The sequence below is a fragment of the Macrobrachium rosenbergii genome, chromosome 12, assembly GCF_040412425.1.
Source record: "Macrobrachium rosenbergii isolate ZJJX-2024 chromosome 12, ASM4041242v1, whole genome shotgun sequence".
NCBI classification, from domain to species: domain Eukaryota; kingdom Metazoa; phylum Arthropoda; class Malacostraca; order Decapoda; family Palaemonidae; genus Macrobrachium; species Macrobrachium rosenbergii.
In genome coordinates this window covers 260501-278732 of record NC_089752.1, presented here as the reverse complement: position 1 = coordinate 278732, position 18232 = coordinate 260501, and the positions used below count along the sequence as shown (strand labels likewise).

Genomic DNA, 18232 nt, shown 5'->3' with positions numbered 1-18232 from the left:
ACATCGCTTCGCCTTTCTTTGCATTGTTTCGTGCTTAGAAATTTCGTATGGCGAAACTTTCTGTTAAAATATTGGTGACTTTTCACTCTCTTCTTTCTTTCTTTACTCATTATCATTTTCACAGCAACATTTCAAGATGCAAACTGTTCCCATATTAGGATATCAATTTTTATTCTAATTTTATGTCCACTCTGAGGGTCCTTCCTCATTTTTGGCAATTTCCGATGCCAAAAGCTTTTCCTTGTTTAGATATTTGGTTTAAAAAAATTCATCGTAGATTAACATGCAGTGAATTTTTCTGCATACCACTTTACATTATTTTGTATTAATAAAACAATCACTTGGAATTTCATAGAGAAATTCCTATCGCCGCTTCTGTTACAAGCACTTGCACTGATATTTTAGGAAATCTGCTGTGTAATCATTTGAGGGATAATAGGAGAATACAGAAGTAAAAAGAGCGTTCCATAGGTTAGCTTGTAGACGAAAACAAATTGCAATATATTTGTTTCATTGAGAATGGCATAACAGGTTTTTCTGTTCGAAATGAATGGGCAAAGGTCAACGGGGCGACAATATTCCCAGATATGGTGAAGAAATCCACAGTGGTGTAATTGTAATATATATATATACACGAGAGCTTTCAAGAACTTACTCGAAGGCTCTCGTTTGTATATATAAACAAGAGCTTTCAGGACCTTACTCGAAGGCTCTCGTTTGCATATATATTTCTAACAGTAGCACCAATATTGCAGTAAATGTGCCTCGCTGTCGAACTTCGCAGTTCCAGGGGTCCTTTCTCCCTCACACCGTAGGACTGTGGAACAGCCTCCCAGAGGATGTCGTGCAGTTGGAACTTCAGAAGTTCAAGCGAAAATGCAGTGCATTACTAACCTAATACTATTCTTCTTGTATTTTAAGATATTTTTATCTGTTTAATTATTTATTAATATATTTTTTATTCTTTTTTTAATAAATGGGATCTCTTCATTTTGTATTTCCCTTTACTTCCTATTACTTCTTCCTGATGAACACAATATTCTTTGGAGGCTTGAATTTCAAGGCGATGGCCCCTGTGGTTTGGGTTTGGTTTTCCTTAATAATAATGAATAGGTTTATATATCATATATATATATATATATATATACATAATAATAATAATAATAATAATATATATATTATATATATATATATATATATATATATATATATATATATATATATATATATATATTATACCTTATATACCACCTTGACACCACTGGATTTCTTCCCCATTTCAGTGACTCATGCTATTATGAGATTTTTATGGATTCCGAGACATGTAAGAAACTCCAAAAACAGTGTGGGGATGATTTTGTTGCTATGAACCTCAACATCTTCATAACCTCATCCTTTCCTGGCGCGTTCTGAAAATGTTAAGCGCAGCCCAGGGTTCAAAGTTGAGTGGAGTGAGGAAAATCATTCTTCCCTTGAGGCTCCGGAGTGTTAAAAAGGTTAAGAGAGCCGCTAGCTGTATTGTTTCAAAGGAGTTTGATGTTTACTCGAGATCAGATATGCATATATCTGTCGTAACGTATATATGTATATATATATATATATATATATATATATATATATTTATTTATTTATTTATATATATACATATATATATATTATATATATATGATATGTATATACTGTATATATATGCATTGTATGTATTTCTGACTCCGGTCTTTCAAATGAGAGGTCATGGCGTTCGATCCCGATGTAAGTCAGAAATTTAGCTGTGTGAAACACGTTCGCATGTGTTCAATTCTCTTATATATATATATATATATATATATATATATATATATATATATATATATATATATATATATATATATATATATATATATATATATATATATATATATATATATATATATATATATATATATATATATATTGTGTGTGTGTGTATATGTATATATATATATATATATATATATATATATATATATATATATATATATATATATATATGTATAATATATATATATATTTTTATATAGTTGTATAAAATTCCATTTTGTTAGTTGTATTGCAACAAATTTTTATATAATTCTGCCTTGGGTTTATATAAACTTATATGTATACATATTCACAAACAGCAGAATTATAAGAAAAAGGGAAATATAAATTCAGGAAGTAACATAGATAAACAAGTCCAAAACACACAAGAGTGTTGCATGACTTACTATTAAGACGTGTCAGGAAACTGCTGCTAGGTATTTCAAAAGAATACTCAAAGACGATGCCAAAAAATGGGAGAAAGAAGAATGTGTGTGTAACAGGCAGTTGGGCAATGTACAATGGTGTTGGTTTAATTTGGTTGTCTAAGGAAGGCGACAGTTTCTTGGTGTAAAGAGATTCCTAAAGAAGGAGCGAGATTCAGTTGCTAGTGTGAGAAAGTATTTTAGGATTACCTTACAAAATATCAGTTTTACATGAGTTTGAATTGTTCCTTGTGGCTAAAAGTTCCTTTCATTTTACAATGCGACCAGTGCGATGACTGTGGTGAGAACTACTTGAGCTGCCGAATGTTCAAACTTTTCCATATTTTACTTTATATCTATTGATTAATTTTACTTGGTGACATATTTTTAGTTTTCTGTAAAAGAAAATTATTGAGATGGCTATTTGTCTGTCCGTCCGCACTTTTTTTCTGTCCGCCCTCAGATCTGAAAAACTACTGAGGCTTGAGGGCTTTAAATTGGTATGTTGATCATCCACCCTCCAATCATCAAGCATACCAGATTGCAGCCCTCTTGCCTCAGTAGTTTTATTTTATTGAAGGTTAAAGTTAGCCATGATCGTGGGTCTGGAACTGCAATAGGTGCCAACAATACAGGCCACCAGGGGGCCGTGGCTGAGAATTTCATACAGCATTATACGCTGTACAGAAAACTCACTTGCGCCGAAGAAACTTCGGCGCATTTTCTACTTGTTTCATATTGTTTACAGTTTTCATTTTAAATTCAGGAATCTCGATTGAAATCTGTAAGAGTTTCATCCATTCTTATTAATCCAGTGTAAAGGTCTATAGCCTTCATTGTACAGCTGCTTACTTGTCATGACTAGCAGCGTAGTTTTGAGGTAGATGTCTGCAAATTTGCCCTCTCCATTCAAACCTTGCACCAGGATTTTCGCTCTGAAAACCTTCAATTCGTTTTTTGTCGCCAAAAATACATTAACACTATCACGCGCAAAAAGGTTGAAATTATATACATTTATGAAGGTATTAAATGAAACTAGGAAAATGATTTCATTTTATATTCTGCATAATATCTGAATTATTTTGAAGCACAAAATTCATCCTAGTCGAATATTTATTACCAAGATATAACAGATAATCCTTTATAATAAACAAAAATAACTTCACATTCAACTAAAGACAGTGTTGGATAATAAAACCATTGAAATTAACACAACCATTTTGTAAGTTACAATGAACCAGTGTAAAGTACATGAATTGATCTCATATAATAACTAATGATAGCCTTAAATGATATTCAAGATCCATGATCTTGGAATTGTTTTCCAATTAGAATTGTAATAGGTTGATGAAGTTGCTTGTTTAGAAATTTTCTCAGTGGCCCTCAGATTGCATGAGGAGAACCCATCATCTGGCGAAGCAAAGCAGAGATTGGGAAGTTCCAAAGAAGGCAGTGTTGAAGTTTTTTTATGATATGTTTGCTTTGTTGTTAGACTGAGCTGCTCTTTTACCAGCAAAGTCACCAGTCCTAAGATCAGCCAAAACCAAAGAGAAATAAGGAAGTCGTGATTTCCGTTTATTCTGGAAAGTTGTCCGAAGTGAGAGATGATCCAATATTTTTCCTGACTACGTTTGGACGTGGGAAGACTCCAAGAAGAGCAGAAGTCAAGGTCACTGACAAAGTAACTAGACACTGATTGAATGGTGTCTAGAAAGGAGGCAAAACTAGAGGCATCATTTAGAGGATCAATATTCTCAGCATCCGATGGATCAGTACAAAAGTTTTATCACTTGTAAATTGCAATTGGAACTTCAGAAGTTCAAGCTAAAATGCAATGCATTACTACCCTGATAGTATTCTTCTTGCATTTTAATAGATTTTTTATGTTTATCTATTTATCTATGTATTGATATTTTTTAATAAGTGGGATCTCTTCTTTCTGTATTTCACTTTACTTCCTCTTCCTTTTTCCTAATGAAACCATATTCTTTGGATCCTAATGAAACCATATTCTTTGGAAGTTTGAATTTCAAGTCAGTGGCCCCTTTGGTGGGCTTGTTCCATATGAATAAGTTTCATCTACTGAATAATAATAACGATAATAATATTAATATGGGTTATAAGTACTTTTTAGCTCCTCCACCATGAAAGCCAACTAAACACTCAAAATAATGATGAAGGAGAACGGTCGAAATGGTTAATTGTTGAACCAAACAGAAGAGTTTGATGGCATAGAAAATGGAAGGAACCGAGTCATTCAGAAGCAGGGATGTTCTAGACTAGTGGTCAGCATTCGAATAAATAAAAATCAGAGGTGGCTGATGATAAAAGCAGTTTGGAAGGTGAAAGGAGAACACTGATAAATCTCAATCAAAAGCAAATAAACAAGAGATAAAAGATTATGAAAGGGAAGAAAAGAGAAGGAAAGAGAATATGCTCGTGACTTCTACCACTAAAATGAAGGCAAAAGTGTCGTACTAGGTGGACACAAAACTTGATATTTCTGTCAAAGGCCTTTTCTGGAATGACTAAAACGAGCGTTGAACTAGCAGTTAATTTTTTAATATTTTCGAAGGAAATTTTCCGTAAAATAAGTAAATGATCACCGAGTTATTGCATGAGAGGGAAAAAAATTGTACCTTCAGAAACTTAATGATGAAGGCTTCTTGTCCAACGAAATCACAAGTATGACCAATAAAAACATTGAAAGTTTTCCTTCCACAAATGCAGTATTAAATCTTTAAAAACCAGGCTTTCTTTTTATTTTTGTTTTTACATATTACTGATGATCATCTACCATCAGTGCAAAGGCAAGCACAATCATTCGCACAAGATCATAAGTCTTCAATTCGAATGACTAGAGCAGAAAGAAGTTTGAAACAGTTAAATAAAACTCCAGTTTTACCGTTCTACAATTCTTCAAGTGGGTGTTCATAAATTCGCTTCAAATGGTTATATTTTATACAAAGGACTGAAATTGAATTTTCTCAGACACGATTATGAAGAGAAGTACGTCCTGTGAGATTCAGGAAACCTCCAAAGGAAGTGTCAGAGTTTGTGTCACAAGAAAAATAATAATAACATGAGGTCCGTAAGATTTAACAATAGATTCTTTTGATCAACCAAAGATATACAGAGTTACTGATAATTCAGGTGTTCAACGAAAAAAGGGTGGCACAGTTAAATAAAAAGTGTTTTTATCCTTCTACAAAAGGGGCTCTTCAAGTGGGTGTTCATAAATTCATTCCAAATGGTTATACTTTCTAGGGACTGAAGGTAAACTTTCCCCCAGACACGATTATGAAACTACGTCCTGTGAGATTCAAAAGCGATCAAAATTGTCAGGGGGGTCTGAGTCACAAAGAAAAATATTAATAATAATCAGATCCAGTAGCAATTATCATTAGGTATTCCCCTTATTTACAGCTATACAGTACCTGAGTCAACGTGAATTCCGGTGTGTAATAGTCGTAGAGGGTGACGGTGCCAGGAAGAATATCTCCGACTTCAAAGTCCTTTTGGACGTGGAAGGAAACACAGGTTTTGGAGGCACCGACCGATTCCAGGTACAGGAAGACATTCCCATCTCTCACCTATGCAATGTGAAGAATGTAGGTTTGTACAAAACTGATGAATGCTCCCAAAGGCCTTGTGAAACATGAATCTAGATTGGCGTGATTTTGTCATTTCTGGTAATATTCTTAATATCCTCAGTGCTAAAGGTTTCTCATATCTCCCTCAAAAGTGTATGTATTTCCAGTGAGCACCTTTATACAAAATGATATCATTAAGGTGGACTGGAGATTAGTCAAAGTAATCCATAATTATTATCCAAAATAAAATTCTCATTAGTTATCGAAATGTTAAGGCTTTCAAGGAAATAGTTTCATGGTTACCAAAATTACCTCATAACGCTTAATACTTTGCTGAGCAATAAGACCTCTCAAATCGTCCTCAACTGCCGAGTATCCTGTTTGGAGGTCAACCTCCATGACAGCCATGTTGGACACGGAGTCCTCATAGATGTAAGAAGCACAAATTTGCAGGGAACTCGGAGAGGAGCAGTTTTCTTGGCTTGTCTCGACAGACATCGTAAAAGCAGAGCTCTCTGGCTTTTCATTGATGTTGTACTGGTGGGTAATCTGAAGATGCAAATATCTTAAATTAGCTTAAGGGTAAAAAGTCAATATCACTTCTGTATCCTTGCAATTGCATACGATTAAATTCAGTAGCTGAAATAACAGTATTTTCGTGAACGCTTTGTTTGTGACTGACCTGAGAATGTAAATTACGTCGGCTAGTGTTGCAACTGCCAAATTGAATGTTGCTGTTTTAGCATTAAAGAGCATTTTCCCAAAGTATATCGGTGCTATTTCAAAACAAAACTAAATTTTTTTTTTTTTAAGAACTCTCTCTCTCTCTCTCTCTCTCTCTCTCTCTCTCTCTCTCTCTCTATATATATATATATATATATATATATATATATATATATATATATATATATATATATATATATATATATATATATATATATATATAATATATATATATATATATATATACGTATATATATATAATATATATTTATATATATATGAGCTGAAATCACACTTGCATACTTTGAATTTATTTCTTTGTATATATATATATATATATATATATATATATATATATATATTTTTTATGTATGTATGTATATACTGTTATATAGTTATATATATATATATATATATATATATATATATATATATATATATGTACGTGTGAGATTGACCTGAAAAACTCACTGTGACGAGAGCACATCCACTCCCAGATGGTTCCACTGTGTAACGTTAAAAGGTAATGCTGTGATGTATTTGGTATGAAGTACAAGAGTTATGGTTCTCTGAATTTAGAATGATCTCAAATGACTGACCTGAAGCAGTTACTGATAAGGTAAGAGCTGTTCCTGAAGGTGGGAAGGCTTCGCCAAAGGCTGCGAAAGATTGCAAAGCAACCACTGTGTCCTGTCGAAAATCAAATTGCCAATAAGCGCCCTTCCACTGAATACAAGATATTTTAATCTAATCGTTTGGGAGGTCAATGTTAAATTGAATTTTAAAATCTATGAATTTTACATCTATTTTAGAAAGAATATTAAATGAAAATGGTAAGAGATTACATGTTGGTAAGAATTTTTAAATTCACTTAATATAACAGAAGAGTTTTATTGCACATACCGCAAATATTCGATACAGATAACTTTAAAATTTTAATGAATCAACGCTTTTAGATGGTTCGAAAATTTCCAGCAAAGAGATACACCAGTTCCCAAACTTTCAGAGATAACCAAACATGAAATCAATAATGACCTCATGGTTTTTACGGTAATTTCAAGTTATAAAAACAACTATACATTTTTTCTTGATGTCAAGACATCAAGAAATATCTTGATATTATGACAACCACCGTTTCATTGCACGTTAACAAGTGAAGGATTTTGTACTGATCATGAATATTATTAACTGGTACTGCTGGTCATTAAACCACTAGCGTTTGATTCCGCCCCACCGACAAGAAGAACTGAACCTGTGTAGAGACGAAGCCTCCTTTGTCCATTGTGTGATAAGTTGATATGTTTAGCAATATCGGATGCCCAGTTAGCGTATGATCCTGGGTTTTCATTCAGCATAGCCAGAAGAAGGTAGCCTGCAGCTTCAACCGTCAGAGCCTGAGACAAACCTGAACTGTCTGTCGTCAAAGTGTTATACACATCCGAAATCAGAGCTGTAGCGTTGCTTTCACCAGCCAAGGAGAGAGCATATGCCGTCAGGGCCTTGACGTAGGTGCTATTGCTTGTGTTGGCCGAGATGCAAGTGACAGCGTTTGCTATAACCTGGACGTCCTCTGTTAAATTCCCTTCAAGAAGAGATATGAGGACGTAGGCTGTGAGCGGTGCAAGCGACGCTCCTGAATCTTCAACGCCTCCCTGAAAGTATAGGTGCTGTCATCAGTGTTTTATCTTATTTGCAGGACATCCATTTCCACCAAAAACAAAATTATAAAGCATTTCGAAGATGTGTTATTCCCGTTTTTAAACGTGGAATACACGGTGAATGACAAGTATATTTATAGTGTTTGTCATTTTCTTTATTTTTCTTTTGCTAGGAGAACAAGTTGCCATTCACTGAAAAGAAACTAAAAAGAAAAATTGTAGAAAATGAAATCAGTTGAAGCATAAATGACAGGCAACAGGATATACTTATATTAGGGGTCATCCGATTACGGACGGATGGGCGTATGGAATTTAGGGGCAAACAGAAAGAACAGGGACCTTAAGGTCAACCAGCGCTAAACGAGGCAAATATTAGGGTGTTATGAAATAGAAGGTCTGACGGACATAAATGATCCAGAATAATTTGACAGAAACGGCCAACAAATGAGTATAGCAGACTTACCTTCATATCAGTATGAATTACAAAGCCGACAGATTGGAAGCACCCGTCTCCGTTTTGAAGAGACAGTAACCAGTTTTTGGATGAAAGGAGGAGATTTTCATCCACCTGAATGAAGATAGTTGATTATTATTATTATTATTATTATTATTATTATTATTATTATTATTATTATTATTCAGGAGATGAAACTTATTCATGTGGGAAAAGCACGCAGGGGCCATTGACTTGAAATTCAAGCTTCCAAAGAATATTATGGTGTTCATTAAGAAGAAGTAAGAGGAGGTAGAGGGAAATACAGAGCAAGAGATCCAACTTATTAAAAAAGTAAAAAAAAAAACTACTAAACTGATAAACAGAAAACTAGAAAATGCTGCTTAGTGATTTGTATCTCGAGAGCTCACAAAAGCACATGATAACCACCAAAATAGCAGCTATTATATATATATATATATATATAGCAGTATATATATATATATATATATATATATATATATATATATATATATACATATATATATATATATATATATATATATATAGGTATATATATATATATATATATATATATATATATACATAAATATAACTGACGAATGTCATATATTGTAGCTAGTGGTCAGAAATTGAATAAAAACTTTACTCCTTGTTACAATGATACGCTTGAATAGTCTATTGTGACTTCGAAAGAAAATATCGTCAGCGGGTACATTATTGCCCTCATATGTACATTACTACACTCCCATATATGTTAATACTTATTCCGACAGTAGTGTGCCTCCTGTTTATAAAGCCCTTTTGTTCTAAAACACCTTCCATTCCATCGCTCGTAAGACATTGAAGACATATTATTGATATAATGTTTTGACTGACTTATCCCCTTTTACGCTTCTGTTGGATTCAGAGCAACAAACCCGATCCAACCTTCAGTCACTGCCTATGTTTCATATTTTAGTTAGGATTATGTTTTCACTTATTCAGCACGATTTCAACCTCTGCCTACACTCATATTCCACCAACACAGTTTACCTCAAAGAAAAGTAAAGTCGGGAATTACATTATCTTTCGTTACTTCCTAACTTGGCTATTCCGTTGCACTCTCATATAATGCACACACACGTACACACCCACGCACATATATAATTTATATATATATTATATAATATGTATGTATATGTATGTATATATATATATATATATATATATATATATATATATATATATATTTATTTATATATGTATATATATATATACATACAGTATACATATATATCTTGGTATGTGTGATTGTGTGTATGTTTGTGGGAGAGAGAGAAAGAAAGGTTATGTGTGTGTATATATCATAGTATGCAAAAAGAATTCATAGAGCTTGTGTACTTACAGTAATATAACTATCAGCTTGACTGAACGACTTGAGCACAAAGGCTGTTAGCCAAGTAGATCCTGAGCTGTCCGATTCCCCAAATGCACTGAAAGATCCGTCAGTGTGCTGGTAGAGCAGCTCTTGCTGGTAGCCTATAGAACAGAAATTGTATTTTATTGAAATTATATATGCCTCTGTTGATTGAATGTTGTTAATTATTTGCTACGAGCTTGGTGGTGCTTGCTACGCACGTTGGAACCTGGAGTTGCTGTCTGCCCTACCTACCCCGCCCAGGACCAACAAGTTTGTAAAAGGAGGGTGGATGGCTCCCCTTCCCTCCAGTCCCCCTACCTACCCCGTCCCACCCAGGGCAGACAAACCAGTTTGCAGGGGGAGGGTGGATGCGTCATATCTCCCCTACCATGCCGATCCCCTACCAACCCCGCCCCCAACCGGGGCACAGTCAAGAAAAATCCACTTGGATTTTATTATTATAAATATTTTCACTTTTCCATAGATCCCGAGTTTATTGTCCACAGTATTTAATTTAGCTAAGACAACCTAGGAAATGGTTGAGTCCTGAGATACAAAAGTATATTTTAATTTACAGTTTGTCTTTTACCTACAATGTCATTTTTATAAACCTACAGCTTATTGTGGAATCCGAACCACATTATACAGAGAAATGAATTTCTATCACCAGAAATAAATTCCTCTAATTCTTCATTGGCCGGCCGGAGAATCGAACACGGGCCCAGCACAGTGCTAGCCGAGAACGATATCGACCCCTCCAATAATCGTAGAGTTTAAGGGATGCGGAAATGCTGTACTGCTTCAATTGCCATGAACCACAGGCAGTTTTCCAGACTTGGCTTTATATATATATGTATATATATATATATATATATATATATATATATATATATATATATATATATATATATATATATATATATATATATATATATATATATATATATATATAATATATATGTATATATATACATATATGTATATGTTGCAATATAAATGACTTTTTAAAATCTAGCCATTTCGGAACATTCCCTCACTGACAAAAGGAAATGCTTACCTGTTTTCATGTAGTTCAGAAGCTGAGCTTCGACGCTGGGAGTGAGCTGACCAGACGATGCCAGATATCGCATCACGTATATATTTGGGGCAAAGTTCAGCATATTTTGCTCACCACAGCCATAAGGCATTTGGATTAGGTTCCCCAGGTTCTACAAAAGATACAAATGATTCACCACAAGAACTGCTAATGGGTTAGGGGAGGGGAATGGCACTGTCAAAGTTTTTAGATGTGACATTTATAGTAACAGTTATATTGATACCAGCAACTAGGAAGACTCTGACTTACCTCAAGGGTCGGTCCTAGAAGGTCAGCAGAAGCAGAGACGAAAATTTTATCTGAGCCGTTGACAGTCCCAGGATGACTTTCGACGGGCCACGTAAAGGCGCTTTCATCTGCCCATATATATATATATATATATATATATATATATATATATATATATATATATATATATATATATATATATATATATATATATATAATAGAAATAATCAAAACACAATCATGTGTGGAACAGAAATAAATTTCTGACTCATCAGGATCGAACCCAGTTCTTTCAATTGAAAGGCAAGGGGTGCTGCCATACAAGTCTAGTTGGAACCTGAGTGCCACTGCACACAAGGAATTACCTGGGCAAGCTAACTGCTTGCATACCAGCGTGTTTTCCCCAACTTCTCGACTCAGCAATGACCCAATTGACAGCATTTCATTCGAATTATCCCTTCTGAGTGAATATGATGGAAATAATCAACTCTCAGAAGGGATAATTCGAATGAAATGCTGTCAAGTGGGTCATTGCTGAGCCGGGAAGTTGGGGAAAACACGCTGGTATGCAAGCAGTTAGCTTGCCCAGGTATCCTTGTGTGCAGTGGCCCTCAGGTTCCAACTTCTTTTATGACTTGTATGGCCTAGTGGGCAGTGTCCTTGCTTTTCAATTGAAAGACCTGGGCTCGATTCTGATGTGAGTTAGAAATTATTATATATATATATATATATATATATATATATATATATATATATATATATATATATATATATATATATATATATATATATATATATATATATATATATATATATATATATATATATATATATACAGGGTGTAACACAAGTTTATGCAAATATTTTGGTAAATGAAAGAAAAAAGTCATTCTGAGCAGAAAATGTTCTATAAACAAATGCATTTTAAGGCTTTGTTTGTCAGTGAGGTGAATTTTTAAAATAACTGTTTTTCCTTAACGCTGCTCACGGGGAAGTAAGACGGATTGCGGAATGTCAGAGTAGTCAGGAATATGCAGGATATTGAAAAATGTAAAATTACAGTCCATTCAACCAGTAAATTACCTGTGAACAGACTTCATGTAATCTAATTTTAATGATTAGCTTTAAGTATAAAGAAAGTAGTGTAAATGTTTCTTGGCAACATTTATTTGTGATTGTGGAATTCTAGGGCACTCTGTCCTGCCGCCTCGTCATGGAATCGAAGAAGCATGAGTCAGGACTTGGATAGTGACGGTAGTCATGATGACGAGTTAAAAGTTAATTATACCTTAGTTTTACCAGACCACTGAGCTGATTAACAGCTCTCCTAGGGCTGGCCCGAAGGATTAGACTTATTTTACGTGGCTAAGAACCAGTTGGTTACTTAGCAACGGGACCTACAGCTTATTGTGGAATCCGAACCACGTTATAGCGAGAAATGAATTTCTATCACCAGAAATAAATTCCTCTAACTCTTCATCAGCCGGCCGCGGGAATTGAACTCCGGCCCATCGAATGACAGTCTGAAGCTCAACCGACTCGGCTAACAAAGGGCTTCATGATGACGAGGGAATGCAGGTAGGAAGGATACTGCACTTTGAATAATGTCAGCTTTTTTACCTTTTTCGATTACTGTATCAATAGGCTACCTTTGACAAGGACAAAAGAAGAAAGGGAATTTTCAATAATGTTCCCATTCTTTTTCATCTGACAGAGACGAAAGCGTTTTCATAGGTGCGTTTTTCCCTTTGACTGGTTTGTGATGAATACTTTTGATGGAGGAGGAGCAATTTTGGATTTCTTTTTTTTTTTAACGTGCTTGTTTTCCCATTTGCATGGGGTAAGCACGATGCCTTCTTTTGAAGGACTTCGATTTGGCTTTGGGGTAGACTGTAGTCGCGATCGGCTGCCCTGCCTGTCATCGCTTAGACCCCGGTAGTGTATGTACATGTATTGTACAGTCTACCAGCGCCCTTTCTCCCAGCAGCGAGGAGTCATTGCGCGGGTAAGTCGACAGTCGAGACGTGTGAGGTAATACGTTGATCGATGTTTACTGATGGAGAGGAGATTCCATTAGGCTTGCTTTTCTTCTCTTTATCGGAGACCAGTGAAAACCATTTATGGAGATGGGAAAGGTTTCTATGATAATTCATTTTCTCCCCTTTGTTCAGCATGTAAATAATACATTTGATTTGGAGGTATTTTAGTCACTTCAGCCTAATCGCCGATTTCCTTTTTTTTTATAACAGTGGAGAATTGAACTGTTTCAAAACCCATAAATAAACATCATATCTGCATATTCCACATTACTGGAACGGTAAGGTATTACCTCCAGTTCCTTGCTCTCAAAATGAAACCGGAATTTCACACTTGTAACCCGGAAACACTCACTTATCTTGGCGGAAAATCGAGACTGTTCAGAATAACAAGTTAAGTGAGCAGATCCATCTCCCCTCCCCATATGCCTGACTACTAAGACTGCAGTGCGCCATCTTACTTTCCCGAGAGCAGCGTTAAGGAGGAACGGTTATTTTAAAAATTCACCTCACCAGCAAACGAATCCTTAAAATGTATATGTTTACAAAACATTTTCTGCTCAGAATGACTTTTTCTCTCATTTTCCGAAATATTTACATACACTCGTGTTACAACCTATATATATATATATATATATATATATATATATATATATATATATATATATATATATATATATATATATATATATATATACATACATACATACACACACTCACATATACATACACGCACACACCTTTACATACATGCATCCCATGTTTTAATGCTAAGGAATTTAATAATCCCGTAACTTCTGCTTAGATTCTTCTTCAACATGTTCTCTCCACTATTAAATCTTCCAGCAGTTCTTCACTTACCGCCACATAAGTAATGTCCATGTGTTGATCTTTTAGTTACTCCTTCGAATTTCACTTTCAGAGGTCGAATGACAGTGTCGCTGAAATGAGGTACATTGATTGGGATTATATACGAGGTATATATATATATATATATATATATATATATATATATATATATATATATATATATATATATATATACATATATATATAAATTATATGTATATACAAATGTAAATATATATACATATGTATATATATATATAAATTATTTGTATATACAAATGTAAATATATATATATATATATATATATATATATATATATATATATATATATATATATATATATATATATATATTTTATATATATATATATATATATATATATATATATATATATATATATATATATATATATATATATATATTATAGTTCATTTACCTGCCAAATCAAGTGAGATTTATTCAGTCTTTAAGTAAAATTCATCTATTTTGTTTTCAGATCTATTCCATGAAGGCAAAGCGTTATTTAACATAGTTTTAACCAAACTTGGCAAAATGAGATGGCCAGCCCAAATTCCTCTTCCGTGTTACCTCCTTCCGACGTCAACTGTCCCGCCACAACTTCCATCGGCTGTGTCTATGGAGGCGCTGAAGGTGAGGTTGACGTCCCCGGCTTCCAGAGGCACCACGACGAACTTCACCACTTCCTTTCCGTTGCCGGAGACACAGGTCTTCGTCGAATATGTCTGAGCCGTGTATTCAGCGCTCGTCAGCAACTCAACGGTCACCTGTTGGGTAAGGAAATGCTTTTCCGTTTATATGTTAACATGAATAGTTCACCTAACACTCTGCAGCGAGTGTTGATATACATCTGCAGGGCCCAAGCGCGGCTGATAGAATAACACTCATGTACTTTAAAAACAAAAGCAAAACTCGCGGCTATAGGTCATTACAAGAAGAGGGAACCACTCGCAGGTAGACCTTCCTGGAACTAATGCAAGTCCGCTCACAGGCCAATGACTTACAGGCAGACTTGTGGTCAAGTAATTGAAGACGGAGACCAGGATGGGAATCTTCTCGTGCCTGCGGGCGGTGGCTGGGTGACTGAGGTCCAGGAAGAATGGCACGAAAGAGGTGATGGAGGACTTGGGGCTCAGTCCGATGCCCAACTCCGGGTGAAGGCACACGGCTTCGCCCACCCACTTCGTCACCGTGTCGGGAAGTTGGACCTCTTTCGCCGTCTCGCCACTCTGGCTGTGAACAGGTTCAGAAGGCGTTCGGAATGCTTCGTTAATATGTTGTTTCAAGGTGAGCAAATATTACATACAGAAGTCTTTAATGATAGGTAAAAGGCCTGCGTGACAGCAAAGAGAGGAATGAATAACTGTTCGCACAGATGTTTAATAAAAATTTCAATGCCACCTACCACAGGAAAAACGCGTCTTTCGCGGATTTTAAATAGTTTTCGCCTGGACAATTAAAGCGTTCTGCCAAAAAAAATTTGTTTTCCATACGGAAATGATTCCTAATGAATTTGAAAACTGTAACATATTAAGAGAAATAGATGGGAATGATTAGAAATGTTTTCATTACAGGAGCAAAAATCATAGGCAAATAACCTCTGATATCAAATACCACACAAATTTCATTCCCTGGTAATCACATACGACATTCAAAACACTAGAAACTGGCTTTAGTTTTCAGTGGGACATGAAGTTTTTGCAGCAAAGATTCGTTCATTTTGGTTAATAATAATAATAATAATAATAATAATAATAATAATAATAATAATAATAATAATAATAATAGCCACCCAGTCGAATAGGATCACTGTGATAGAAAAAAAAGAAATAATAATAATAATATCTTCCATACACATACCTGATACTGTCACTTACGCATGCAGATTTTTGGCTAATCATGAGCCATTGCTCATTGCATTAGACATTGACCATTTGTTTTAGAATAGAATAGAATTTACGGTAGAATTGAACCCAAAGGCCAAGCCCTGGGACCTATGAGGTCATTCAGCGCTGAAACCGAAATTGACAGTAAAACTTTGAATTGTGTAACAGGAGGAAAACCTCGCAGTTGCACCATGAATCAATTGTTAGGAGAGGGTGGATAGCAAGATGGAAGAACGAGATTACGAACGGAGGTACAGTAAAGGAACGAAAGGGGTTGCGGCTAGGGGCCTTAGGAAGGAACGCTGCACAGAACCCTAAGTAATGCCTACAGTGAACCATATGAGGTATACTGGTGGCACTAGTTCCCTACGGGGTATTGGTTTTAGAGCAGCAACGCCCTGTATTTTGCGAGAATGGGATTCGATCGAACTCAGACATACCTGACAACAACTATTTCCCACAGCCACGTTTCGGGGAAGTACGTCCTCTCCAGTTCGATCTTTCCCGGACTTTCGACTTTATCCGCACCCTCATTTGCATAGTCAGGTTTGGAAGCCCCCCCGGGAGCTGCCCCGGGAGCTGGCGCGGGAGCTGCCCCGGGAGCTGGCCCGGCAGTTGCGAGAGCTATCTCGGGAGCTGGCGTGGGAGGTAATGTTTCTGCACCGGTGGACATCGGCTCATCGGCTGATGCGGTGTCGCCAACACCATTTTCGGTGACCGTATTACCACCTTCAACCACATCACCATAGTCAGGGTCTAAAAAAGAAAGAGGAAACTTTAATAGAATCGACCCTGGTGTGTTATAGCATAAATTATCAATCAAGTTTTTGGGGGAGAAGTTTGTAATTAGCTTCTTTACGCACACAAACACACACATACACACACACACACACATATACATATATATATATATATATATATATATATATATATATATATATATATATATATATATATATATATATATATATATATATATATATATATATATATATATACTGTATATATATGTATACAGTATATGTGTGTAAGTGTGTGTAGACAAAATCCACGAAGGAAAGGGAAAGAATGGACTGCTGCAAGGCCTTTCGACTTCTTGTAAAGGACCAGAAGTCGAAAGGCCTTACAATACTCCATTGTTTCCTTCCTTCGTGGATTTTGTCTTTATTTATATATTCATCACGTTCCATATTTTCGTGATGTAGTTATATATATATATATATATATATATATATATATATATATATATATATATATGTGTGTATACATATATATACATACATACATGCATATATATATACATACACATACACACACATTTACATATATTGCTTGTGTGTGATGTGATGTCTACTCACAGCTGAAGTTAACCTCACGATTGGTTCAGCAAATATCTTGTGCATTGACTCCATCATAAAAGTAGGTGGAAAGTTGTTTAACTCATGCAAAAGACAACATGGGTAAGACTAAACCTAAACAGTGCTTGGAAAAGCGCATTATTTCTTGAAATATCTGTTAATTAAACCTTTGTTTTTCATTCCTAGCAAACGTAACAACAATAACTGGGTTGTTAACAGTCCGGCAAGCAATCGAGAGTGATGATTGGCAATCCTTGAATTGCAACTTTCGCTTCTCCGTAGAAACGAAAATCAGTTATTATTATTATTATTATTATTATTATTATTATTATTATTATTATTATTATTCAGTAGATGAACCCTAATCATATGGAACAAGCCCACGAAAGGGGCCATTGACTAGAAATTCAAACTTCCAAAGAATATGGTGTTCATTAGGAAGAAGTAAGAGGAAGTACAGGGAAATACAGAAAGAAGAGATCCCACTTACTAAAAAGAAAAAATAAATTAGTAAATTCATAAACGGATATAAATGTTGAGCCGAAGGCTTTCCCAGCACCTTTCGTCTCACTGGGTTCTGGACTTAGCCACTGGGGTGGCCTGGGTCCCCATTCCTTCTGTGGTTGTGACATTTCACGACCAGGCAAGAAATTTTAAGGCCGCCACTAACTCTCAGTTATGCCTGTG

The 18232-nt window shown here is 35.2% G+C and overlaps 1 protein-coding gene across 1 annotated transcript in view; it reads right to left on the bottom strand.

The window, feature by feature from the left end:
- Nucleotides 1–3286: 3286 nt before the first annotated feature.
- The window catches only part of LOC136844312 (alpha-1-inhibitor 3-like), a 36733-nt gene continuing 21787 nt past the window's right edge, over nt 3287–18232 (bottom strand). The window contains exons 17-29 of the mRNA XM_067113285.1: nt 16628–16943; nt 15306–15534; nt 14872–15068; nt 14295–14374; nt 11419–11525; nt 11131–11281; nt 10059–10192; nt 8681–8785; nt 7812–8211; nt 7031–7249; nt 6149–6385; nt 5681–5836; nt 3287–5100 (exon numbers count right to left, since the gene is read on the bottom strand). Of these exons, the coding sequence (XP_066969386.1) occupies nt 7146–7249; nt 7812–8211; nt 8681–8785; nt 10059–10192; nt 11131–11281; nt 11419–11525; nt 14295–14374; nt 14872–15068; nt 15306–15534; nt 16628–16943 (1823 nt within the window). The 3' untranslated portion in view covers nt 3287–5100; nt 5681–5836; nt 6149–6385; nt 7031–7145. The remainder of the gene's footprint in view (nt 5101–5680; nt 5837–6148; nt 6386–7030; nt 7250–7811; nt 8212–8680; nt 8786–10058; nt 10193–11130; nt 11282–11418; nt 11526–14294; nt 14375–14871; nt 15069–15305; nt 15535–16627; nt 16944–18232) is intronic.